General features: G+C 46.9%; 1 protein-coding gene and 1 long non-coding RNA gene across 6 annotated transcripts in view; one reads left to right on the top strand and one right to left on the bottom strand.

Moving 5' to 3' along the window:
* ADAMTS9 (ADAM metallopeptidase with thrombospondin type 1 motif 9) overlaps positions 1-12,454 on the bottom strand; it is a 173,877-nt gene extending 161,423 nt beyond the window's left edge. For 3 of the 5 annotated variants that reach the window (XR_013228948.1, XR_013228949.1, XM_077325061.1), the window contains exons 1-3: positions 12,146-12,454; positions 10,591-11,000; positions 5,703-5,865 (exon numbers count right to left, since the gene is read on the bottom strand). Coding sequence is in view for 3 of the 5 variants with exons in the window: in XM_077325061.1 (XP_077181176.1) it covers positions 5,703-5,865; positions 10,591-11,000; positions 12,146-12,251 (679 nt within the window). In the remaining 2 variants the exon portion in view is untranslated. The remainder of the gene's footprint in view (positions 1-5,702; positions 5,866-10,590; positions 11,001-12,145) is intronic. The other 2 variants (XM_077325060.1, XM_077325059.1) reach the window with 1 other exon arrangement.
* LOC143831739 (uncharacterized) lies at positions 8,730-25,974 on the top strand. Its single transcript, XR_013228952.1, has 2 exons — positions 8,730-9,317; positions 24,761-25,974. It is a non-coding gene; the product is annotated as an uncharacterized LOC143831739 (long non-coding RNA).
* The last annotated feature ends 1,543 nt before the right edge of the window (positions 25,975-27,517 follow it).

The following is a 27,517-nucleotide window of genomic DNA, read 5'->3' on the forward strand; positions in this document are numbered from 1 at the left end:
TGGTCTTACCACCACATTGGACACAGTCTGCCAAATTCCACTGGCAGACATACCTCCAATACATGAAACTTGCACAGGTTTTGTTTTCTTTTTCTTCTATCGTGCTCCTCCAAGCATTTCAGGGTGATGTCTATGGTTCTCCCGTCCCCCATTCCATCTTCAAAACAGTTCTACAAGCCACGTTAGGCTGAGAAGGAACAACTGTCCAAGGTCATTTTATCAGTTCCGAGGGGCAGTGAGAATTGGGACCTGGGTTTCTCCAGACCCAGTCCCACACTGTGACCACTACTCCATATTTGTGGCAGCCATTTCCTCTCACAACTGTGCGAACCCTATCAGGCTCTTGCTCTTTCATCTCCCACCCCACGCCAGAGTGAACCTGAAGAACTGCAGATCCCCTATCCACAAGCCACAACCCTTAAGATGCTCAAAGTCTAAGAGGGTCTTTGAAATCCAAGAGTCAAATTACTTGCATTTAAGTGATCCAACTGTTCTTTATGCCAATGCTCAATTCAGTCAACCATAACATAAGGGGTAGTGTACCCAAACCACAGTCAAGGAGGGAAAGAAAGTCGGTGGCCTGTTACATCCTTCACTTCCAATCCATTAAGAATGCTACAGAAATAAAATCCCTCCCTTCGCCAATGAAACATAACACTTCATTCATTACTCCGGTGGAATGCTCCGAACCAATGTGTCAGAGTTATGGCAGCTACTGGAAAGATTCAGACATAAAAGATTTTTAGCAACAGCATGGAGCAAAGAGTTCAGAGAGCAGTAATTCCAAAACAAGACACAATGCCCCTAACAGGTCCCCTAAGTGTCTGGAAACCACTGTTATTGTACGCCACCATGACATACTAAGAAATATTTTCCGGATAACAGCATTGCAGAAAGCTTCATTTATAACAAAACACCAAGACGACATTAAATACGTCCCTTCACCACTGAGCTCCACCGCTAACGCTTTAAGAGATCCTTTGTTACTAACCCAGTAACATGGAAGCAACTCCTTCCTCCTGCAATTCTGCAAAAGTCATCACGTGGATCTAGCTGGAATACAACCACCAAGCTTCACGTTCCCAGTGAATTTATTTCTTTTTCTCTGGTTGGCTGGTGACTGTAACTAATGAAGTCAGTCTGCAGAAAGGGCTGCAAGCAAGCCGACATTCCTGCGATGAAGTTGACAGCTGCCACTGTTCTTCCCCCTCTTTCCCCCCTCTTTTTTGGGCAAGCTTCTCACTAAAGTGGAAGAGGCAGGGGTGGGCAGGGGGGGAGGCTGGCAGGATTGCCCACTGGGGGGCAGGGGGCGGGGGGCAGGGGGCAGGGGGGCAGGGGTGGGCAGGGGTGGAGGCTGGCAGGATTGCTCATTGGGGGGCAGGGGGGCTGGGGGCAGGGGGGCAGTGGGGGGAGGCTGGCAGGATTGCCCACTGAACACAGGGTGCTGCTCTTACATCCGAAAGGAGGTCCTCGTCAACACACGATAACAATTACTTAATCACAGCAGAGTCCATGGGAATTCAACAGTTCCTTTTCTAAAAAGACGCGCTCAAAACGTTTCTCTAGTGCAGGTTAAATCAATTAGAAAGGAAGAAAACTGGTGAGCTATGTAGCCCTAAGTAGAGCTCCACTATTATTAACCCACTGACTGGGCTTAGAAGGGTGTACATTGGCCTGGATCTGTCCTGGAAGCCTTCCTCTGTGATTAATAGATAACAATGGAAGGCTATTCCAGGCTTTCTTAACCAGGGTTTTGTGAAACCCTGAGATTTCCTGACAGCCCTAGGAGGGTTTCCTGAATGGGTGGGAGTTAATTAATTTTAAATATATTTTTAAAACTTGTGAAACATTTATTGGGTGATATGACCACATATGGTCATGTCAACCTGCCCCCTCTTCCCCAAATGACCAATGATGGGCCAGGAGGGGATGGGAAGGGGAGGAGTCCTGGGTGGGCATATCCACAGCCATGTTTCTTGAAGTCTGATGAATGTTTCAGAGGTTTCTCAATGGTAAAAAAGTTGAGTAAGTTTTTTTTTGTAATCACCCCCCACCTCAATTAAAAGACCTAACATCGCCAGGGTCATCTGCTGGAGTAATAACAACTTTGAGCAGTTGAGGGTCCGCGGGGAATCTAGAATGTTGATTTTGCCGCCATTGATTCTGTCTGGGAGGTTTATATATATATTATATTTTATGTAAATTGCCACAAGCCGGCCGGGCCAAGAGTGGTGGTCTAAAAATCCAAAAATAAATAAAAATAAAATGATGGCTCTCATTATTCCAGGTGGGGCAGGGGCAAGGAGACGGGGCAGGGGAGAGGGGGAAAAGGAGGATCCAGGCATTATTATTTCCCCCCTCCTCCGGATCCTCCCAACTACCTTTGAGTCAGTGTGTGCTCCATCATCCGATGATCCAGTCTTCCTAGGGTTGCTGGATGAATAGTGCCAGATCCCATGTTTCTTTCCAACTGTTCTGAGTCTCCTGCATGTGATCTCAAAGAAGGGAGCAGAGACAGCTGGAAGAGAGAAACCAGAGTGGCATAGTCCAGCAGCAACCCTTGGAAGAACAAACAATAAAAAGAGCCTTGTGAGAGGGGCTGTTCTCTCCTGCACTCTCTCTGCTCCCCTAGAACATCGAGGAGGAGAAGGAAGCTACTAGCCTGGTTTCATGAGACTCTTGTGGCACAGGGTGGTAAGGCAGCCGACATGCTGTCTGAAGCTCTGACCATGAGGCTGGGACTTCAATCCCAGCAGCCGGCTCAAGGTTGACTCAGCCTTCCATCCTTCTGAGGTCGGTAAAATGAGTACCCAGCTTGCTGGGGGGTAAACGGTAATGACTGGGGAAGGGAATGGCAAACCACTCTGTATTGAGTCTGCCAAGAAAACGCTAGAGGGCGTCACCCCAAGGGTCAGACATGACTCGGTGCTTGCACAGGGGATACCTTTACCTTTACCCTGGTTACACCTCTGCGTTACAATTCCAGTTGCCTTGTGGGCTTCTTTCTTTGCTTTAAATGCTTAAAATTACTCCTATAATCTGAAAAAGAACTACATCCTCATGTCCCTAAAGGAACACAGCACATCGAGAGGGAGGGAAAACTATAGCAGCTTATTAAACACTTAAGGGAGTATTTGAAGGTTGCACAGCTAAAGGCTGATTCTTGCCCACAACATATGAGCTCCGGATCACTGTTCAAAGGAGAGAACGCCAACTGCAGAACAGCATGGGACAAATGATGAACAGTGGCCCCGTTGCCTTGGAAACAGGCGGACGCATTCCACTCCATTCAGACAGAGAGAGAGAGAAAGAGAGTGCGCACACCAGTGGCTTCCCCAATGACACCCTGCAGCCATATCTGATTGGCACGACGTCATCATGTTTACAACCTGATCCTGTCTTAGCTAGGACTATATTCTGAACAGCACTGTAGCCAAAGCAGCGGGGGAATACTGAAGCTATGCACGGTCAGAAAGACAGGAAAACCCCAAAGGCACAATATGAACTTTTGCAGCAGGAGGGAAGATTTAGAAACCCCTGAAAATCCAACCTCTGAACCAAAACTTTTCATAGGGAAAAATTATTTGCAGCGCTGCTCAGCACAACACGGCAGTTCCAGCACTCACTTGCAAAGAAGCAAAATCATGGCAGCATTCGAACTGAATAGCTAACGAAGCAGGCGGAAACACACGCAAGCTTGTTTCGGACCGGTCTAAAGGAAGCCATCTTCCTGGGATGCTAAGTGGCAGGTAGGCAGCGCTGTTTCGAAGTTTGAAAAATAAAGAAGGGAACCGATAGGCGTAAAGCACTTCATAGAGGTCTCTGTCCAAAATATGATAGAGGATTGTACAACTATACATTTTGAACTTCATTATGGCTTTCTGTAACATAATGATTAGTGATGCACGTAATAGGCACCTGTAGTTTTCTACTGCTGCAAGACTTTAGACAAGATTGGTTCTTCCATTCCATCCATTTAAGGGCTCGTTAGTAGCAGGGAATCAAGGCTTGTTTGCAGTTTGGAGCGGCAATCTCTGTCTGTCTGTCTGTCTCCCTCACAGCAGGAGCCATAGCAGGTAATCAGGGGTCGTTTGCGGTTTGGCAGGGGTCTCTGTCTCTCTCTCAGGCATCTGAGAGCAAAGTGGTTAGTGTCCCCCGAAGGAGGGTGGGAGCTGTAGGGGCAGGGCCAATCAAGGTGCGCCCAGCTTTGCTGGCTGCACCCTGATTGGCCCTATTCCAACTCAGACACCCCGGACTCATTCCATCCCCCAGGCGGTTTCACAAATATTAAGAGAAACAATGGATAAGGATACACACACTCACACATACACACACACCAACTACAAGCTAGTTTAGAGGACAGGAATATGGGATCCCTGATTCAAATTTTAATTTATCCATAAAATTCAACTTCTCATTGAATATAAAGAGATAATATCAACTTACTTTACTAGCTAATGATTACATGAAACAGGCTGAGCGATGCTAAAACACTATGTAGCATGAAGCCCTCAATGGCCTTTGGCATACCAGCATTCCACCACTACAAAAAGACATGTCACAATTTCACTGTGCTACAATAGATATCTTTTCTTCTCCTTCTTGACTGTTTTTACCAGAAGTAGGTCTGGTTTTTCATCAATTCATTTCTCAGTATTAAAATTGCTAGCAAAACTATATAGAGGTGTTTTTTTTAAATCAAGTGGGCTTTGGCGATTGACATGGACAATTTAGAAAGAAGTGAGTTAACACAGGGATGCAGTCCTACCATAAACGAGATCTAACTCTAACAAGCTTTAAAAAAAAAAAAAAAAACAGAAATAAATGTGTTTGTGAACAGGCTCAACGGGAGACCAGAAGGACCTCAACATGCTTCAGAATGTATTTCAGGTGAAAAACACACCACACTTTAGTTTGAAGGTGAAAGAGGGCAAGTTTCCATATGCACAGCGTAAAAGACAAAAGGAGAATTCAGAATGCAAACGATGAAAGGTACAGTGGGAAGCCATTGAACTTTGCCTCTGAGAGATCAATAACATCAAAACTCAAAGACAGCCTATGTGAGCAATTCCACCAGGTTATTAACTCAGGAAAGCTATTCCTACTGGAAGTAAAAAGAAGAAGAAAGTATCTTTTCGCAACATAGACTACTGGGGTCTGCCTTGCTTCAAAATTATTTTACACTAGGGGCCAAGCCCATTGCATTCAGGAATACAACGGGTGCTAGATTAGGGGGGAGGAGTGGAAGAACTCTGCGGACGGCCTCCCGCTCCCCCCAGGACCTGGAAAGTCTGTAGGCAGCTGTTAAAGAACTCACCGGCAGGGGCAGCTCTCACGTGCCAGGGATCTGCAGCCTCCGAGCCTCAGAGGGAAGTGGAAGGAGGAGGAGGTGGTCAGGGGTGGGGGACAGAAGATGACTGGCTGACTGCTGGACAGACCAGCAAGCTGGTTGGAGGAGGGAGCACTCAGGGGCGGGACAGCCGCCCTGAGTTGGTGTTAAGTGCTTAAGCCATGAAACCAGCTCTTCTTCAAAGTTCTTACCAGAAATACATTGTGGAACAGATTTCTTAAAGTTTGGTAAGTTGCCTTGGGCCACCAGGTGGGGGTAATGGAAGCAGGGGAGAGACAAGATACAAACACTTTCATTATTGTAATTAGTTAAACTCAGACTGAACGACTGAGGAAATGGAAATGTCAAGTACCTGAAGTGTCACAGGTCTGTCTGTCCCTTAGCGTGTCTGTTGGAGGTACTCTGTGCCTGTAGACCACGTGTGGCTTGGTATGCTCTTCTTCATCTTCTTGCTGTTCCGGTGTCAACAGCGGTTCGACGAAATAGTCTCCATCGTGTGACCTGAATGTGCCTAGCTGAGGAGGAATGAGATACCAACAGAGAATCTTTTAATGGCACTCTGCGAAGGAGAGATGAGAGAAGCTACCGAACGTCCAGATCTTCTTTAAAAATATAATTCCACACAAGGGCTGTGTAAACATGGCAGGATTGCCTAGTTACATCAACTTGGCGTTAGCGCATACAGGCTCTGTCAAACACGCCTTTTTATCACCTATATCAATGGCCACTTCACACATCATATACAACTGCTCTGTTAAGTCTATGCCTATAATGTCTGTTTGGAGAAGAGTATACAATACAGTAGCAGGGCCATTTGCAAGTTTGGGTGGGCAAGGACACAGAGCACCCAGGGCCACCCTTCCCATCCTCTGCCTACTGGAAGGACTCCTAGCTAACTCTTCCCTCCCTTTCTCCCACAAGCTCATCCCTGTCCACAGTCCTAGCTTCCCATGCATCCTCATCTCAACCATGTTGGGCAGTGTATTGGCACTGTAACCATCCAGGTGCTGTTGCACATGAGCCATACACTCCTCCCTAGAGGTGCTGAGCAGCCAGGAGAAGAAGTGGCAGAGCACTTACAAGCCACCAAGAAGCAGGAGGGGCAAACAGGTGGGGGGCATGTGGGGTTTGCTGGTCAGAGTTGCCAATGCTGGGTTGGGAAATTCCTGGAGAACTGGGGGGCAGAGCATGGGGAGGGCAGGGTTTCAGCTGGAATGAGAGTACCACAGACAATAATGTCACAGAGTTCAGCCTTCAAAGCAGCCACTTTCTCCAGGGGAACGGATCTCTGTTGACTGGATGTCAGTTGTAATTCTGGGAGGCCTCCAGGCCCAGCCTGGAGGCTGGCAGCCCAGATAAGTAGGCCCTGTCAGCAACACTGCACCCAAGTAGCTGCCCCACCTTAGGGTTCTGATGCTGAACTGTACAGGTGTCATGATTGCCTGCATTTCTGTGCTGAACATATGTTCACATTACGCCATGCGCAATGTTCATGTTCTGTGACAGGAACTCCCTGCCTGTTATCTGACCCAAAATTGGAGAGGGGGAATAAATCTGGGCAATGACACCAGGAAAGTAGAGAAAAATTATACCTCTTCTGTCACACCATTCCTCACACTGCTTGAAACCTCAGTAGGAAAAAAGACAGGCAATCTTACTGTAGGTACAATCAGGGGTCATGGCGGGGGGAGGGGGGGTAGTGTGACTGGCAATGCTCCAGCATAAGTTTTTGTGTGTCACACCTTATTTCACCACATGTACCAGCTGCACTTGGGTTGCACATGATGAAATCAGCCCAAGAAAGCTTATGCCTTAAAATTGTTGTTGATTGCGAAGTCGTGTCTGAACCATCACGACCCCTTGGACAATGATCCTCCAGGCCTTCCTACCCTCTACCATTCCCCGGAGTCCATTTAAGCTCTCACCGACTGCTTCAGTGACTCCATCCAGCCACCTCATTCTCTGTCGTCCCCTTCTTCTTTTGCCCTCAATCGCTCCCAGCATTAGGGTCTTCTCCAGGGAGTCCTTCCTTCTCATGAGGTGGCCAAAGTATTTGAGTTTCATCTTCAGGATCTGGCCTTCTAAGGAGCAGTCAGGGCTGATCTCCTCTAGGACTGACCGGTTTCTTCACCTTGCAGTCCAAGGGACTCGCAAGAGTCTTCTCCAGCACCAGAGTTCAAAAGCCTCAATTCTTTGACGCTCAACCTTCCTTATGGTCCAACTTTCACGGCCATACATTGCAACTGGGAAGACCATAGCCTTGACTAAACGCACTTTTTTTTGGCAGGGTGATGTCTCTGCTTTTTAGGATGCTGTCTAGATTTGCCATAGCTTTCCTCCCCAGGAGCAAGCGCCTTAAAATTATGAACTACAAATGCTATAACACTTGTTTGGAAAAGAGTGTACAATACAGTATTAGGGCTTGCTAGTATTTTAAGATGCCCCTGAACTGCTGTTTTATTTCAGTTAACTAAGCAGGGTAGGGAGGGGGAAATGGTGCACTATCATGCTGAGAACATTGGGGACTAGACAAGTGACAGGGGCAGGGAACTACTACAGTAGTGGTCCCCAACCTTTTTATCACCGGGGACCTGTCAACGCTTGACAGTTTTACTGAGGCCCAGGGGGGGTAGTCTTTTGTCGAGGGATGTCACTGCCGCCACCTGAGCCCCTGCTCCACTTGCTTTCCCGCTGCCACCCTTGACTTCCTGCCACCCACTGGGGGGCGCCGCCAGCAGCAGCTGTGCAGTGCCACGCCGAGGGGGAGCCCCGGCCATGGCAGCCACTGGAGAGCACCAAAGGTGAGCCGGTGGCAGAGTGGCAGGGCAGCCCCTGAGGCAGCAGCCGGGGAGGAGATCGAGGAGGAGCTGCAGCCCGGTATCGACTGATCCATGGACCGGTCCCGGTCTCAGGACCAGGGGTTGGGGACGACTGCATTACAGCATTTAGCGAATTCAAGTGGGTAGCCATGTTGGTCTGAAGTAGCACAACAAAAATAGAGCCCAATAGCACCCTTAAGGTAAAGGTAAAGGTATCCCCTGTGCAAGCACCGAGTCATGTCTGACCCTTGGGGTGACGCCCTCTAGCGTTTTCATGGCAGACTCAATACGGGGTGGTTTGCCAGTGCCTTCCCCAGTCATGACCGTTTACCCCCCAGCAAGCTCATTTTACCGACCTCGGAAGGATGGAAGGCGGAGTCAACCTTGAGCCGGCTGCTGGGATTGAACTCCCAGCCTTATGGGCAAAGCTTTCAGACGGCTGCCTTACCACTCTGCGCCACAAGAGGCTCATAATAGCACCCTTAAGACCAGACTAAATGAACAACCATTATAATATAACATAACACATTGTTGGTCTTAAAGGTGCTGTTGGACACTATTTTTGTTGAGCATTTAGCAGAGAAATTCCCCTTTCTCAGACAGAATTTCTGGATCTCACAAGTGGTCAAGAGTGGACGTAATGCAAAATATATATATATTTGTATGCTTATAAAGGCACTGGCAGCTTAGGTCCCTCATGTGTATCTTCAACCAGCTCTTTTTTCTGCCATCCCCCCAGGAAAGACCTCTCTAAACAACTTCCTCCCCTTTCCACCTTAAGTTTCCAAGAGCCAAGGGGCTGGGAAGTTCCTGGACTCCCTTAAGGTCGATCTTCGCAAAGAAGTCACAATGCCAAAGTTGGGGTGATGCCTTCTCCAGGAGGAGGTGGGTGGGAAAGATTCCCTTCTTCCAGCCATGCATGTCTGGCTGGCCTTAATAACACACTCCCACCCCCTGCTGGGTCTTCTGCGCAGAACCCTGGGCGGGCGTCAGCCCTCCCTTCCCACCCACTGCCTCCGCCCACCAACTATCACAACAACAACAACAAGCCTGGGAGATTACTACAACTGCGCAGGGCAGCGCTGGAGGCACTACGTCTAGGGCACTGTCAGTTGGAATACCAACCACCAGACAGCCCTGCCTGGCCGGTGAGTACGGCTAAACCCGGGGCTTTACATCTCTCCCTCTGGAGTCGAGGAGGAAGTCAGGGGGCGGGCTGGGGGGGAGGAGGAGAATCTCTTTCGCTCAGTGAAGTTGGAAGAATACCTTGTCTCGGGCTGAAAAAAACGCCACCCCTTTGCCCCTTTCCAGTCAGCTAATTCTGGCAGCAAGACAAAAAGCTAAGAGCAGGATGGCAAACTTTGCAAGAGGGAGCCAAACGCAATGATGCCAAACACACGGATACTTAACAAGATCACAGGATCCTTCTTTGCTCTCCTGCATAACCTGTGAGACAGGAAGTAAGGAGGAGCGGCAGAAGTGACAGCTTCATAACGTAAACACACAAACTAGGAGGTAAGTCCCGGCTGAATTCTTAAACGGCTCTTCAAAAGGAAAGGTGATACAGGGCACAGCGTTACTGTGTCAGCAAGGCGAGAGGAGCCTCCTATCTGGAGTCATGCTTGGTCCCTAGACGGAGTGGGAAGGAAAGAAACAGGCAGTTTCTATTTTCCTCCCTCCACCTTAAATGTCTTCGGCTCCCCGGCGCAAGGCGCAAAGCACCACCCACGTTTGGGGTTCTGACTGAGAATCCTCCTCCCTGATCCACCCATCTCCCCCCCTCCTCCAAAAGCCGCCTGGGGTAACCCCACCTCCTGGCTTCCGTTCCCACTGCGATCTTGGCCACACGTCAGAGCAGTTCCCCTGCAAAGTGGCTTCGGACACTGCTGCCGTGCCAGGAAAACTACCTGGCTCTAATGGCCCTTTGAGGAACATACAGCATTTAATAATTACCACTGCCGGCTCCCGGAACTTCCCTGTTCTTTCCACCCCCCCAAAAAAAAGATAAACCTTTGATTTCCCCCCTCACCCCCCCCAAAAAAAAAGACCTCACTGATGCTTCTGCCTTAACTTTCTTTCCCACTCCGGCTGTGAAGGAGATGGACATGGCCGAAATGTCTTGAGCCGGCTTTTTCAAGACTGCTGGGTGGCTTGAAATGGAGCAGGGGGAGGGGTGAAGAACAGAAATGCTGGAAGTTACAACATCTGTCAGCACGAATCAACTTTTCCTCCTTTTTTTAGCGAACGGGAGTTTTATTGCCATTTGGCTTCCCATTCCCTGCTGCCCCCAAGAAGCTATAGGAAACAACGGATTTTCAGAGATAGGTGAATCTCACAAGCACCAAGAGTTTGCACAAACTGGCTGCTCCGTGCAAACAGCCGGTAGGAGAGTCCGAAGGAAACAGGCACGGAAGGACTTACCATCCCAGAACAGAGGCTGATCACGGCAGTGTGTTGCGGCTTCGTGTTGACATGGCCTCTGTAAAAGCAGTGCTTAATGTCGCTTGCCTCTTCGGGGTAAAAGTTTGTTTGGTTAATCCCCGGCTCTCCGAGGAAGCTGACAGTGAAAAGAGGGGCAATAAATCCCGATTGGGCTGTCAGGTTGAAGAAAAAGTGCTGCCCGAAAGCTAAGAGCTTGTAGTGGGCTTGGGTGGTGCTGGGAGAGGAGGAGGAGGAGGAGGAGGTAGCATCCAGGCCCCAGGAATCAGGGTCCAAAGGCAGGCTCCGCTTCGTCCTTTGAAAGTGGACCTTGGAAGGGAAAGGCTCTCCGAACTCATTCACCCGGGTCGGAGTCACTATCTCGTACTCGCTCAGCGCGTCCAGAAGTTTAGCTGTCGAAAAGTTAAAAGAGAACAGTTCCTGTGAGTAGACGCAGAGGCGTGTGCGAACGCCGGCCTGGGGGACTCTTTGGTGCTAACTTCTACCACGTGAGACAACAGCAAGGAAAGGAACCAGACGTTCTACTAACCGCTGGGCAAGCAGCATCTCCCCACCCCCACCCTGGATCAATGGCCAAAACTCTGGGTAAGACCTGGATTCGTGCCAGGCAGACCTGACCAGTGGTTCTTCTTCTTCTTCTAACGTGCTCATGGGCTTATCACCGACTTGCCTCTTCTTTCCTTTCCTCTGCACTCTTATCGAGCATCTAAAGCCAGGCCGCTGCAGACAGCCACAGAGGGCTAGGCTGCTTCCTGGTCAGGGCACTGGCCCATGAATCGCCTTGCAAAGGGTGCATGCACATCACAGTTCAGTTCTTATATAACCAGGCTGGGCACTGCAAAACAGCACGCCAGAGGACCCTTTAGCAACTGCACAGGGAGCTCGGGATCCCGCCTCCTACCACCCGCACATGGATGGACATCGCACCGCAGTGCTAATATAACAATCAAACCTCAGAAAGCACGGGAAACGTGGACATTTTCACCCCACACCCTTGCAGTCAATAAATCCTCGGCCGGGTTTGGAGAGAGGCTCAAACTAGAATTACAATCTTCTCTAGTTTAGAATTACAATCTTCTCTAGATGTAAACTTTTTTTTTGAGGGGGGGTCGCTTGCACTCTGCAATAGAGGGGGGGAAGGCCAAAGTTTGGGGACATACAGAAGTTTGCGGCTGCTTGGAGCAGAACTACACGTGACACGCCGGGCCCGGGGAGGGGGGGGGAAAGCGGCTGCTTTTTGAAGTTTGGGGAACAGCTCGCGGCTTTCAAAGCCACAAGCCAAGGGCTCTGGAGCGCGGCGCTGCGGGGCTCCGCGGCTACATTTTGGAGGCGGAGACTTGCCCACGCCTGGAATTACAGATGCTTCATAACGCTTAGGAGGCTTTCCTTTCCTCCCCCCCCCCCCCCACTGTGGCAGGCAGCGCAGCCGAACGTAAACCCCCCAGCCAAGCCAGAGCAAACGTCTCCCCCTTAATTTGGTTTTAATCCCAATCTGCTGCTGCGGCGGCGGCTGCTGCCGCGGCCGCCAGCATCTTACCTTGTCTCGGATGCAAGCCCTGAATCCGCGCGGTGACACCGGCTACATTCAAGAAGTCTTGCAGGAACAGCGTGCTTAATCCCACTGCCCATAACGCAAGCTGCATGGTGGTTTGTGCCGCTCCGTTGCAGCGGCCAGCCTTGCCACCACCCCCCCGTCTTGAAAAGGGGAGAAAAAAAGCAAAGGAAAAAAGTGATTCCACCCTTCTTTCGCCGTCTTGCTGCCGGGGGGGCGGAGAGGGGAGGGGAAGGGAGGTGGGTTGGAGCCAAAACTTCAGAGAGTTGGGTTTTTCTCTCTCTCTCTTCTCCCCCCCCCCTTCCTCCCCTCTCCTCCTCGGCTACTCTCTTCGCGCCCCCCCCTCTCCTCCTCCTCCCTCCTCCTCCTCTTCCTCCCACAAGTTCACTTTTAGGAAACGTGGGGATCGCGGCTCTCCTCTCGGGTGTCTCCCCGGGGCTCCGCGGTGGCCACAACTGCCCGCTCTGGAGAGTTGACCGGCAGGAGCGGAAAGACTCGAGCCCCGAGGATCCCAAACGCCAGCATAATGCAAGGAGAGGGGGCTGGCGAGGAAACGGGGGAAGCCGCGGCGGCACTTTCGGTGGGCTGCCTGCCTGCCTGCCTGCCTTCCCTCCCTCGCTCGCTCACGCTCCCCCCCTGTTTGCTGGACGGCAAGAGCGCTTGGGAACCAGTTTAGGATACCGGAGGAGGGGCGAGATCCGCCAGATCAAATGCCCAGAGATCCCGCCTCCCCTTAAGGAGGGGAGCGGGGGGGGGGGGAAGGAGCCGGCTTATCCTCCGTCCTGCGGCGTCGGAGGGGCATTGGCTTGGCGCACCGACCCGAGCCCTCCCGTGCGTTGTTGGGGGGCTGCCCAAAGGAATGATTGAATAAGATCATAATAGATTATGGTGGTGATAATATTATTCATAATAATGATCATGAAGGCTTTCCCTCGCCCGCCCCCAAGCTCTCGAGGGGACGAGGCGAAAGGAGCTCTGGCGATCGGAGAACTCCTAAGTCAGTGGTAGTCAAACTGTGGCCCTCCAGAGGTCCACAGACTACAATTCCCATGAGCCCCTGCCAGCAAATGCTGGCAGGGGCTCATGGGAATTGTAGTCCGTGGACCTCTGGAGGGCCGCAGTTTGACTACCCCTGTCCTAAGTGATCAGGGCTGAGGGAGCTCTGCGGCCCGAACTGGCCGCCGAGCGAGGCAGAAGAATCATTTTGAACCCAGCGGAGTCGCTCTGCTGCCCTCCGGTTTCCTTCCCCCTCCCCTTGGCGAAAGCTAAAACTGGCCTGCTGGAATGCTCCCCCCCCCCCCTCTGCCACAATTTGTTCGCCTAAAAAGAAGGAAGCTCCTTCCAGGCTTTGAAATTATAGGCAGCAGCCTGTAAAGCAGGCATCGATTGATCCTTCCCTGGATTAAGAGTTAAGCTGAAACAATCAAGCGCTTTATTTATACTTTATGGAGTGTGAAAACCCTTTGTCTTTTGTTTTTTTTTTCTCTTTTTGCTGAGGCGAAGCGGGCGGAGGGGGGGGAACCCTTAAGAAAAAGAAATGCCAACCGCCACTAAATCCTGCCTTACAACTTTAATGTTTTTTTAAAAAAAAAAACACTAAAATGCATTTCTTAATTTAGTTGGGATTCGTTTCACCTCACCTGAACAGTAAGATAGCATTTTTTCTTTATTTTTGTTTAAAGTGATTAAAACTGCACGGTATAGATTGGTTTGATGTTTGGTATCACAAAAATAACCCCCAACACTGAGTAGAAGTGGACTCCACTGAAATCAGGAGGCCTTTCTTCTGAGTGAACTGAGCATATGACAATCTATGGGAGCCAAAATTAAGTGTACTTCAGTTAAGATGGCTACCCCTATTTCTGACCATTCATTGATGTAATGAACTGAGAAATCCACTAAAGCAGTGGTCCCCAACCTTTTTATCACCGGGGACTGGTCAACGCTTGACGATTCTACTGAGGCCCGGGGGAGGGTAATCTTTTGCCGAGGGACGACACCGCCACGGCCTGAGCCCCTGCTCTGCTTGCTTTCCCGCCGGTGCCCCTGACTTCCCGCCGCACACTGGGGGGGGGGACGCTGCCAGCAGCAGCTGTGCAGTGCCACACCAAGGGGGAGCCCCAGCCATGGCGGCTGCTGAAGAGCACCAAAGGTGAGCTGGCGGCAGAGTGGCAGGGCAGCCCCCGAGACAGCAGCCGGGGAGGAGGACAAGGAGGAGGAGCTGCAGCCTGGTACCAACTGATCCAAGGACCGGTACTGGTCTCCGGACCGGGGGTTGGAGTCCACTGCACTAAAGAACAGTCCAAAAAGAAAAAGAATAATCACCATTCATAACAACACCACCCTCGTCAAATGCCATGTTGCTGATGGGCCATACTTCTGCAACAGTCCTCATGGAAAGAGTTGCCAACCTCCAGATGGTGGCTGGGGATTTCCTGGAATTACAACTGATCTCTAAGACAAAAAGAACATTTATCCTAGAGAAAATGGCAGCTTCGGAGGGGAGACTATGAAATCATGTCCTTGTTGAGTTTCCGCCACTCCCCAATCTCTAGACATTTCTCAAATCATGGCTAGCAATCCTAGGCATGGGAAACACCAGGATACAGTCGACGCAGAATCATCAAAATGATGTTTGTACAAGCTAATTTTAAGGTATGACGGAGTAACTATATCACTTCCGTCTGCACCAAGCCAAGCTACTAACACCCTACTTGACCCCGGAACGCCTAGCCATAGTAATCTATGTGATGGTCATCTCTAGACTGGACTGTAACTCGGTCTACATGAGTGTACCCTTATCCTTGCTCTGGAAATGGCATGGAAATTTAATAGACTAAACTAAACATCACTGCTCTGGCTAAAAATTGGAATTTTGCCAGCATAGCTATGGGATGTACAATGCAGTCCAGTGCAGGGGTCTGCAGATCTGAAGGGGTCTGTGGCAGCTCTGAAGTGGCATGATACGGGGGGGGGGGGCAGGCTGACTTGTTTCCTCCTCTTGTTTCCGGCCTACATGAGGCAGAGCCACCATACTAGTAGTAAAGTCAGGAGGGAGGGTGTATAAGGAGGTCTAAGGGTGTGGATAGTGGTGGTGGTGGTAGAGTTGATCAGCTGACATCACTTCCAGGGCTCTTTGAAGGCTGAAAAATTATCACAGAGGCTTCTTTATGGTCAAAAGGTTGAAAAAAGCTGCAGTAGTCTAAACACAGTGTGGTTTTGATTGGAGTAATTCTGTTTAGGAACAGTCAGATGTGAGCCTACCTTTGGAGGCTAGAACTGCTGTTTATGAAACCACCTTGACGACTGAAAGGTGACTTTAGTTCTAATATATCCATCATTATCTTTCCCACAATATCAAAGTCAGATGGGTATTTATAGTATAGATGCCTAGGCTGAAAATTGACTTACGCAGAGCTACCTGACAAACTTTATGGCCCAGCATGTGCTTGGTCCTTGACTTCTTGTGGCTGAACTCAACACTTAAATCAATCAGTTGTCCACGATAAGCCAGTCCAGGGTTGCCACCCTCCAGGTGGGACCTGGAAATCTCCTCGAATTACCACATCCCCAGATTACAGCTATCAGATCTGTAGGAAATGGCTGCTTTGGGGTCTATAACATTATATCCCTACTGAGCTCCCTCTCCTCCCCAAACCTGCTGCTCTACCCCAAATTCCACTTCCAAATCTCCAGGAATTCCCCAATCCAACCCTATTACAAATACCAGATTCAACTATGGTCTACAATCTAATGAATGAAAACTAGGACTATTAATTTCCGTGGGACAACTGTGTCATAATCCTGATTTTTCATAGTAAATCCAGTTGTTTTAAGTGGAATTTTTTCCTGGAGATTTTTATTTAAATACTGCCTCGGATCCCCATTGAGGAGAAAGGCAGAGAACAACTGAAGTAAATAAATGAATAGCTTGTGCTTCATGCTCTCCCAACTGAGATTATGCTACAATCCTAACTAGAGTTACTTCCTTTGAAACTCATCGACTTGAATGGGTATCACAAGGGTATAACTCTGTTTAGGATTGTGGTTTTTTTAATGGCGTTTTGACTGAATAATGCCCACTATAAATAGTTCAAAGGTTCAGCAATTTTATAACAAAAAAATGTTACAATAGCCAATGGGCATTTTTCTTCCTTTCTTCAAAGTCCAAACTCTTGATGTCTTATAATCAAAATAATTTAATCGGAGATTAAGGATTGTTTTGTAATTTTTGTGTTCGGTGCCAATGATGGCAAAGAAAAGTCAGAAAAAATAACTTTACGAAACAAAGAAAGCTAAAAAAAAATCAATTACAAAAGAGTTGGCAATTTTAGTCTTAGGGAGAGGGGGAATCTCCTTCTCCCTTCGGGGCTGTCGGCCTCTTGTAACACTTCCTGGAATTTATTAATTTGGCTCCATCTTGGTTTCATTCTGGCTCCACTCAGCACTTAATTTGGGCCAAGTCTCCCTAGGGGCCTTTGAGTTCATCTCTAGAACCTGCTTTCCGTGCTAAGAGTCAGTCCTGGAACATTCAAAACAGTTAGAGAGAAAAAAAACTTAGGCATGCACAGAGTGCTTTTTCCTTGCTATGAACTAAACACCGCCCATCTCCTCCCCTTTGCAAACAGACAGCAGAATCCCCAAGTCAAAGAGCATCACTTCCTTGCATGAAAAGTCCAGCTCTTCTATTTTTGGAAATTCCATCTGTGGGCCTTTCATAGGGATGCTAGTCTCCTGGTGGGACCTGGGGATTCCCCCAGTGTTACAGCTCATCGCCAGACTAAAGAGATCAGTTCTCCTAGAGAACATGGATGTTTTGGAGAGTGGACTCCATAGTATTATACTCCAGTGAGGTCCATCCTGCCCCAAATCCCACCCACTCCCAGCTGCACCTCCAAAATCTCCAGTTACTTGCCAACTCACAGCTGGCAACACTAGCCAGTCACCCTGTGTGGGAACCACCTTGTTCCAGAGCATTTTCTGTTGGAAAAGAAAGCATCTGGAGAAATGAGGATGCTGAGATTAATAATACTGTGTCTGCGCCAGTCAAGAGCAGGGTTGGTAACCTCCAGGTGTGGACAGGAGTCCTCCTGGGATTACAACCAGTCTCCAACCAACAGGGATAAATTCATCTTTGGACAGTAGACTCTATCCCTGAACATTGCCCTCCTCAGTCTCCACCCTCCAAATCTCCAGATCAAGAGCATGCTCACATGTAGGAGGCAGGTCTGTCTAGCTTCTGCCCAACCAAGCCAAATTCAGTCCATGGCCATGTATGGCAGCTGACCAGGAAAATGATAAGCCTCCTGCCAGAGATTGCAGAATATTGAGGTGGGGGGGAGAGTGTGTGACACACACTTGGCAGGCCCAATTCCTCTGTGGTTCATCTGACTGATTTTAGCTTAGACAGTCACTACAAAGTTATGGAGGCCCCGTGTAAGGATTTCTGCTTCAGCACAGTCATAGAATCATAGAGTGGCCATACAGGCCATCTAGTCAAACCCCCTGCTGAATGCAGGGTCAGCTTAAAGCAGGGGTAGTCAAACTGCAGCCCTCCGGATGTCCATGGACTACAATTCCCATGAGTCCCTGCCAGCGTTTGCTGGAATTGTAGTCCATAGACATCTGGAGGGCCACAGTTTGACTACCCCTGGCCTAAAGCATCCAGGGTGAGTATCTGTCCAGCCGCTGCTTGAAGAATGAGGGGGATTTCACCACGTCCTTAGCCAGTTGATTTCACTACTGAACTACTCTGTGAAATTTTTTCCTGATATCTAACTGACATCATTCTGCACGTAGTTTAAACCCATTACTGGGGGTCCTATTCTCTGCTGCCAACAGGAACCGCTCCCTGCCCTCCTCTGACCACTTTTCAAATACTTAAAGAGAGCAATCATGTCCCCTCTCAGCCTTCTCCAGGCTGAACATTGCCAAGTTTCTCAGCCTTTCCTCATAGGGCTTGGTCCACAATCCCTGGATCATTCTCCTCACTCTCCTCTGAACCCTCTCAATTTTGTCCATGTCCATTTTGAAGTGAGGCCTCCATAACTGCACACGGTACTCCAGGTAGGATCTGACCAATGTGGCATACAGTGGGACTGTGACATCTTGCAGTTTTCATGTGATGCCTCTGTTGATACGGCCCAAAACTGCACTTGCCTTCTTTACCACCACATCGCACTGTTTGCTCAAATTTAGCTTACAGTCCACAAGTACCCCAAGATCACGTTCACACACATTGCTACCCAGAAGTGTATCTCCCATCCAGTATGCATGCTTCTTATTTTTGTGACACTGATGGAGAACTGAGTCACGATCCCCATTGCTACATACTTCTTGGGAACAGTCTCTTTTACTGACTACACTCCTGCCTGCACTGACCTTGGACTGTTCTGACCATGCTTTTGACATCTACCTACCCTGACCCTTGATTGTGTTTCTGACCATGGACTGGGACTAACTGGTGTTGTTTTTACCTGGTCGTTCAGGGCACTTGAGCTGATATCCCAGTCTATGCCTTAATTCCCCAGGTGATGAGAGACAGCTGGCATGAACTGAGTTGTCCTGCCCCCTGCTTGCAGAAAGAGCCCAGTCCTTGCAATCAGCATCATTTGAAAAAAGGCATCACTGTTCGCATGGTAGTGTATATGTGAACACCTTCTCCATGCATTTATACTGGGCAGATGTCTCAACAATTGCACAGAGACAGGCATGGGACTGTCCCTGCACAGCACTGTCATCTACACTGGGCAACTGAGTAGGGTTGTTTCACAACTGAGTTGTGAAATCCTGGAGATTTAGGGAGTAGAGTCTGAGAAGGGTGAGGTTTACGAAGGAGAGGGATTTCAGTGGGGTGTAATGCCATTGAGTCCACCTTCCAAGGCAGCCAATTATTATTATTTGACTTTTAGCCCGCCACTCCCGGAAGTCTTGGGAGATAAAACTTCAGCAGTGTTTTGTTTGTCTGCTTTTTGGATTGCAATGAGGAGATGGGTGTGTTCTCCATACCTTGCCTCATGTTGAAGGGGTGAAATTCCCTTGATGGATTTTCTCAAATAAAACTCACAAACAGAAAAGATAAATCTCAGTCACCAATCAACCTCCTGCTTAAGTCTGCCAGCTCAGAGAGGGAAATCCCTGAAGATTTGGGAGGTTAAGTAGGAGGGCTTCAGCAGGGTACAATGCCATAGGCTCCACCCTCCAAAGCAGCCATTTTCTCCAGGGGAACTGATCTCTGTCATTCAGAGATCAGCAGGAATTCGGGAAGACCTCCAGCCTCCACTTGGAAACCAGCAGCACTTCTGCTGTCTGTCCTGATACTCGCCTGACAGCCATCCACAAATTTACCAGGTGGTAGAGACAGAAGAAACCTCCTTACCAATTTTGCCACTGCTTGGCCACCTAGAAAGATGCTGCAATGTAAGCACAAGGAGACTTGGAAAACACAGTGGGCTGGAGAACTACATTTCCCAGAACACTTTGCTCCTAGGAGGCCCCTTCCAGCATTTTTCTAGGTGCCCAACAGAGGGAGAGATGAGAGAAAGGGAGACTTGGTTATTATTTCTGTCCTAGTACCTGTTTGTATCAGGAGAAGCAAACGCTTTGGAATTCTGTCAGTGTGGTGTGCCTTAAAATGGCTGCAACAGGAAACAAAGCCAGCTCCCCCTCCCCCCAATCGCTTCCACAATTTACCTTCACTCACACAGTGAAAATCCTTGTGCTGTGGCAGCAGCTGCCAATTCAATTTTTTTTTTAAAAAATCTGCACAGCCAAACAAATCTCCAAAGGCTATGGGCACCACATTGGGGGTGCTGTACTAGTCAAACAGAGCATTCCAAAAAGGAGAGTTAGCCCATTTCCCGTTCCATAGCAGTAAGTGAATTTAGAACGGTGACTCTCTTTAGGATTTCACTGTAATCATGTGAATTGTCATCCGCATCCTGTCCCTTTCCCCGCACAGTTTTCAGTAATTTCCCTGTGCTAATGGTCCGTTCCCTGAAATTTAGTTAATGGTGAGAATCAGTTATTCGTTGTGGATAAATCCACAGAAAAGAGAGCAGCAGGATATAATCTTTACCGTACCCGCACTCGCTATGCTTGATTTCAGTTTATGTAAAATAACTAACACTATGTTGTTAGGTACTCTGACCAGATTTGAATCCTCAATCTGCCTCAGAAGGTTGGTGGATGACTTTGGGCCCATCATGTCCTCTCGGCCTAACCTACTTCACAGGGTTGGCAGAGCAGGGGAATGGCACAAGTAGGTGTGAATGGCTTAGTAATCAAGTAATGGGTTACTAATACACGTGAAGTTATCTCAAGTCAGAGCAGTCCTGTTCCACTTGGCGAGACGATACAGATGAATGGCAAACTAGGCCAAACTAGGCATCCTTTAAAAACACAATATTTTTTTACTTGGCCTTGTATTATCCTTCCTGGTAAACAGTCTTTATTGTAAATCAACCGACATAATGCTGTGACCCCAACTGCAGTGGTGGGGGCAGCGCGGTCATGCGCACAGGTGTGCGCACACATGCTCAACGATCTGAAGGTGGTGTGGAGGCGGCCAGTGCCATGGCTCCGTTGTCGCCGCCAGCCACAGGCTGCCACCACCACCACCAACCTGTCCTGGCGACCCTGCAGAAGGGGCCAGGCGACCCCAAGGTTGAGAACCACTGGTGTAAATAAACCATAACGGTGTCTAAGCAATTCTTCTCAGAATCCTGCTCAAGTCTATTCAGATGAAGTCAGGTTTTATACCCTGCTTTTCTCTACTTTAAGGTGTCTCGAAGCAGTTTTCAATCACATTCCCTTCCTCTCCCCACAACACGCAACATGTGAGGTAGGTGGGACTGAGAGAGTTCTGTGACTGGCCCAAGGTCACCCAGCAGGCTTAATGTGGAGGAGCGGGGAATCAAAGCTGGTTCTCCACATTAGAGTCCGCTACTCTAGTGATCTCCAACCTGTGGGCCGCTGACCACATGTGGTCCTTCAACTAATTGGAGGTGGGCCCCAAAGGACGCCTTCTCCTCCCCACCTTTACTTCATCCCCCCCAGCTCTTTACAACATATTTCATTGTTGTGGTGTGTCTGTATCTTATTTTGAAGGGACGTTTAAACATTACCATAGCAATCAGAGAGCGCTAGGGCAGTGGTTGAGAGTAGAGGAGTAAACTACCCCCCCACCGGGCGTCAGTAAAAGGCATTGAGTGGTCCCCGGTGAGTGGTCCCCGCCATTGAGTGGTCCCCGGTGATAAAAAGGTTGGGGACCACTGCGCTACTCTACCTACTACACCACATTGGGTCAATGGGATATATTCCCCACAAAGCCTTTTTAGGATTATGTCATAAATTTGGTTCATTTTAGTAGAAATGATCTCCACAGAATAACTACAGTACAAAAGATTAGAGCAGTATCGTGTTCATATTGTTGCTTTTATTAGCCTTTCCATTACTGAGTATTACAGTCCTATATATTTTGGATAGAAATCCAGGATTACTCTGGAATAAATTGATGGTTATACTTACAGGCTGACAAACAATAGGACTTAAAAATGCATAACACTGTGTAAAAATGATTTGTTCTTCAAGGCAGTTCCCTAACAAAATCACCCTGTACAATAAAAACGGCATCATAATAGAATTCAGTATAAACAGCTTCATAAACTAAACAAGATGGAAAATGTCGAATTCCAAGAGATCAAAGAAGCATAGAACTCTATAGCTGAGTGATAGAAGCCTCCTCCTTCCCTAGATCAACAATTTATAAGTGCCTGTGGGGGGAAAAGGTTCAGGCTGTGGAAGAACTTGATTAACAGACTCAGAGACAGCTGGTGGGATTGTAGTGGCACAGATAGGGTGCCACTACAAAGGTGGCCCTGTTCTTAGTGGTCACCTGTTTCACTTCCAAGGGCAGGGCCTCAGATGAAGATCTTTAAACAAAGACAAGCTCACATGGGAGCAGAGTGTTCTTTAGGCATCCTGACCCTGGTTCAATTAGAGCCTTAGGTAACAACCAATATTTTGATTTGACATCTCCCCTGCCATTCACAGTGGCTCCTGTCAATCAGTGATTAGAGATGCCAGCCTTCAGGTGGAACCTGGGGATTCCCAGCATTACAGCTCGTCTCCAAGCTACAGAGATCAATTCCTCTGAAGAAAATGGATGATTTGGAGGCTTGATTTGGTGGTATTGTGCCCTACTGAGGTCCCTGTCCTTCCCAGGCTCACACACACCTGCCACCAGTAGCCAGGGGGAATGGCAACCTTAGTGCTCAAAGTGACTCACATGAAAAAAATACAATAAAATCTAAGAGTAGATTTAATAGCAGTACAATAAAATCTAATAGCAGGCCATTAAAATCTATTTCAAGCCCTTTTGTTTTGTTTTCTAAAATAAGCAAAGGTTCTTTATGTGCATTAGATTTGATTCCATTTGTGGCGTGATTTTAAAAAAAATGCTTTGCCCATGTCAATCAAGGAAATATATAAAGAACAGAGGTCGGTATGATAGGTACTATTTCTGCTTGGTCTTTTAAACTCTCCCTGCCCCGAAACACTCAGTGCAAGTAATTTTATTAATACACATGTGACTGAAATAGGAAAATATTAAAAATAGATGTTGCCAAACACAAGCCTGGCGAAAAATGTTCTGTCCCTTGAAGTGTGACTTAATATGTTGAAATGGGTAGCTGAAGGTTTTCATGGCATTGAGGTAAATAACATGACCTAGTAAATGACATTCCATTAAAGTTCTTTTAAAGGGCAGGGATTTTTTTTTTCTCTCTCCAGGTATTTAGCAATCCTAAAAATTAACTGAAATAAGCTAACCACTGAAAAGGCCCCTTGCTCCTTCTTCTCTGCACAATATATACCTAGGTAAAAGTTAGCAATACAGCCCCATTTACAAGTTAGGCCTGCTGGGCAGGATAGGCTATAGCTAGGGTTGGGAAATTCTTCCTGATTTGGGGGCAGAGCCTGGAGAAGGCAGAATCTGAAGATGGAAAGGAGCTCATTGGGTATATGATTCCACAGAATCCCCCTTCCAAAGCTTCCATTTCCTCCAGAGGAAATGATCTCTGTTATAAATCCAGACCTCCAGGCACCACCTGGAAACCTCCATAAGTGAAGATCAGTTGAACCCACAAGGATAAAGACAGTGAAGCTATACAACACGGCAGTGAAGCTGTACAATTACGTTGTTTTACTCCACAAATAAAATTCTCAGCTCTTGCTCTGTATTCTATGAATTCCAGAGCCAGCCAGAACGAGGTCTGGAGTTTACACTCTTTTTCATTAGACCAAGCATTCATCAGTGGCTTGCTCCTATATACATAAATCATTAATGTCACCATAAATTCATTTTAAACCAAAAACTGTGTTCTATGAGGCCACCCCCTACATACCTTAATCCATATTTTCATTAATATTCAAAGTTCACAGGCCTAGAGCAGTAATTCTATAACGTAAGGTTATCAGTTATTATGTATAAACCATATTTGACGTGTACTTGCAACATAATTCCTGAGTGATAAAGTGTCTCTGCTTTGTATGCCACAAGTGCCAGGTGCAGCCCTTCTTATCTCCAGTTTAAAAAGGATTAGGTACAAAAGTGATGTGAAAAAACTTGGCGTGAGATCCCGGAGAGCCAATGACAGTCAGAATAGACAATACTAGGGTTAGTAGACCAATGGTCTGACTCACTAGTGATGGGGAAATTTGGTGAAAGGACAATTTGGACTTGAGGAGGAGAAAAAAAAACCCAAACAGCTAAGAACACAGGAAAGTCAGATGGATGACCTTTGTGCCCCAGTCTTCTGACAACTTCTCTGCCTCTGGATTCCAGATACAAAAAAAGAACAAGAAATTCAACTTCAGTATTCTAGCTTGGGCACAAACTGGAGAAAGTAGGAAGGAATAGCCATCTCTGTTAGCAGACCCCAAGCACTCCACTCTGTTTATTGCTAGTGCTGGTAATGATGTGGATTTTCTGGAATGGAATGGGGGGGGGGGAATGGAACTTTGTTTCTTTATATGGCTATAGCACGAAACTGATATGCTTAAAAAGAGAAAGGTTCATTTTTACCTACAATTGAAGCATGGTTGATAAAAATGGTAGAACTGGCTAAAATGGCCAAACTTACTGCTTTAATTAAAGTAAAGAGAACGGCAGTATTTCTAGCTAGCTGGAAACCTTTTATGGACCTTCTGCAAAATTATGGTTTATGAATTAAGGAGAAAATATGAAAGTATAGATTAGAGTGATTTTAAATTTTCATATACTATCATAGTGTAACATATAATAATTTGATTTATAATGGTCATAGATAAATTGGAAGCCTCTTTAATTCTCTTATTCTGTTTCCTCCTTTCTTTTACTTTTCTCTTTTTCTTTGGTAATTTTCTCTCCCCCACCCCCTGCTTGTCTATGTTGTCTTTTAAACGTCTGAATAAAAGTGTTATTTTTAAACTGTTTTTTGTTTGTTTGGAAGTGAGTTACTATATGAGAACAAATAGCACTTTGAAGTTGAAGCTTTTGTTCTGAGGGGAATCTTGATGTTATGGTAAAATTGTTTTTATTTGTTTACATGTGTTTTACAGATCCTCCAGAGGACAATCAGTGAACAGCTTCCAAAATTACTTATCGAATGATGAGGGCAACTTATCAGCTTTACGTTTAAGCTGCTTCCTCTCATACAGACACCAATACAATCACGTTGTGTATAGTCTGCTAAGCACTGTCTGTAAGCATTTCTTAGTACCACAGAGAGACACAAGGCTTTCCTCGGGGGGCTCTGTCACTTATGGTTTCTGTATGCTGAACTTAGCATTGTCAAGAACCTGGACAAAAAAAAATGCCGTAGCCCTTTAACAGAAGGTAAATGTGAAGAAATGATGAAGCTTTTCATGAGAAGGAGGTAAATAATATCCCCCCCATTAAACCCCCATGAAGCCTCTATTAAAGCGACAGGGCAGTTTTCTCCAGGCTCTTGGCAACCCTAGCTCAACTCTTAACCAATCTACCCACTGGATGACGGTCGTGGAGTGAACGCTGATCACTCCTTCTTTATGAATGGGAGATGCTGTGAGCAATTCCGAACACTATACTTGTATAGTCAACAGGAGGGAGTGTCTTCCGTGATATTGCCACTGGGTTTTGCCCATGGTTGCATATTCATCAAGGTGTTGTCAACTGTCCCTGTGATTTCTGGAGGGTGGTGAAGTTGACAGCAACTCTCTAGAAGCCACTGCTGGTATTGTTTCTACAGCAATTTCTGTGTTTCTGGCTTTGTTTCTTGCGCGTTAAGGAGTTTAAGACCACTTTACACTATTGATGGGAAGATGGTTATCAATTAATTCTAGTTTGACACTGATTTCGGGAGATTTGAGGTAAGCTTGCACGTTAATATAACATGGCTTACAGCAAAACAAGAAAAGGGATACTTCAGAATAATTTATTATCTTATTTGTGTAATTTTCTGTAGGCCAAGGTATTATTTATTTATTCATTTAGTTTTTTTGTACCGCCCTTCCATATGGCTCCATATAGATTTCCTGGGCCAAATCAGAGGGCTAGTAATTAATCATACATAGACATCCTAATGAGGGGCAGTATTTGAAAAAGGAAGAAATATGACAAATGCTAAAAAAAATTCTAAGCCCTAATTGTCTTTTGATTTTTAAGTGATTGTGCAAAGTCTGTTCTTTTCCATTCTCTGAATAAAGATTTCTCTATAACTCAAGAAGAGAGCATGCCAGGTTCTTGGAATGAAGCTAATTACTGAATACTCCATTAAACAGCATTTTTCTCAAAATATAGTAGTGACTTTAATTGTGGAAAAGATTAAACGCTACATTTAAATAATATATTTCTACAAATAAGGATGTCTTGATTAAATGACAATAATCTTTTAGATAAAGGGAGTAATTATCATTAGCCAGGTGTTTGGGCTTTTTTTCTTTCTATCAAAAGTATTTGATTGTTTGGAAAACGGATTTTTTGATTTGGTATCAAGGAAAACAACAACTCTGGGTTAAGCGTTATACTTGGCTATAAAGATATTATAAGCCTCCTACAGGAGGAATGTGATCTCAGGGTGGAGGAACTGACAAATGTTCCTTTGTTATGGAGATATCATTGGTTGCTAGGGTTTAGTTTTAACACGGATTCCAAGATCCTGCAGGGGTGGGGTGGGGGTCTAGTAAAATGGTCTTCTCTCAGAGCCAGATGAATCCAAATGGCTTTCTGATAGGTCTAGGGGATTTTCCTGTTGATATGGTTGGTGCTCCTTTTGATACCCTGGTCAGCCTTTGGAATTAGGAAATTACATGGGTGATTGAAACAATTGCTCCCAATTGCCCTTTCTGTCTAGATAGTCCTTGGTCTACTGAGAGGCTTCAGGTAATGAGAAGACAAGGGGGTGGCTAGAGTGACACTGGAGGAAGATGTGGGATAAATCCGATAAGACATAGACAAATGTTCATTTCAAAGGCAGTCATGGCAGCAAAGAAAAAGCACTTTTCTGCAACCATTGCATCAGTACTTTGAGGGCCAGAGGAGAGATTGTTTGGGTCTGGTCTGCAAGAGGAAGTGGGTTGCCTGGTGGCTCACTGCGACCATTTTGCTCAGGACTTTGAAGATAATGTCCCTCTGATCCATTCCAGCTTGTACTTTTAGTAGTGGAAGGGTCAGGTGATACCGGGTTACAATGTCCTATTCTTTAGGATACTTTTCATTTTATTCAGTTGGAGGATCCATACAGGATTCTTAGAAGTTTAACGCTTACCACTTGCTTGTGTGACCTTTGCCTTTCCTAGTTACATAAATTGCCCAGTGGGAAGGTGATGCTGACTTTCATTACTTTGGACAGCCATTTTGTCTGTTTCATGTGGCTATGCTGGCCATCAAGATGGAACCCAAGTGTAAGAGCACCTTCCTCCAGATGGAATCAGACCAAAATGGGCCTTATTCCCTTTTATCCACTGACCTTTTTTGTGCGTCAAAAATCTTCCTGGGCTTGCAAGAAGGACCCCATTTAACCCCTTTCTCCCAAGTCTTTGTCACCTTCCCCAAGCCTCTGAGTAAGACATAGCCAAGGTGTGAGCTGGCCAATTCATACCTTCAGCCAGGAGGGCTATTTGCATTTGCAGAACTCTGATGGTAGGGTACTTCTCAGAACTGTTGACAGATGGATGAAGCTTGAAACCATTGACTTCCTACCTGCTGCTTGTTTTCTGCTAACCAAGGAAACAAAATCAAGGGTTAGTTTTGTTTTTGCTTTTTGCAAAGTCTTATATTTGAAATAAAATGCATCCCTTCACATCATGCATATTTTATGAACAACCTGGAATCAGAAC

Source organism: Paroedura picta, chromosome 3, assembly GCF_049243985.1.
Source record: "Paroedura picta isolate Pp20150507F chromosome 3, Ppicta_v3.0, whole genome shotgun sequence".
Taxonomy (NCBI): domain Eukaryota; kingdom Metazoa; phylum Chordata; class Lepidosauria; order Squamata; family Gekkonidae; genus Paroedura; species Paroedura picta.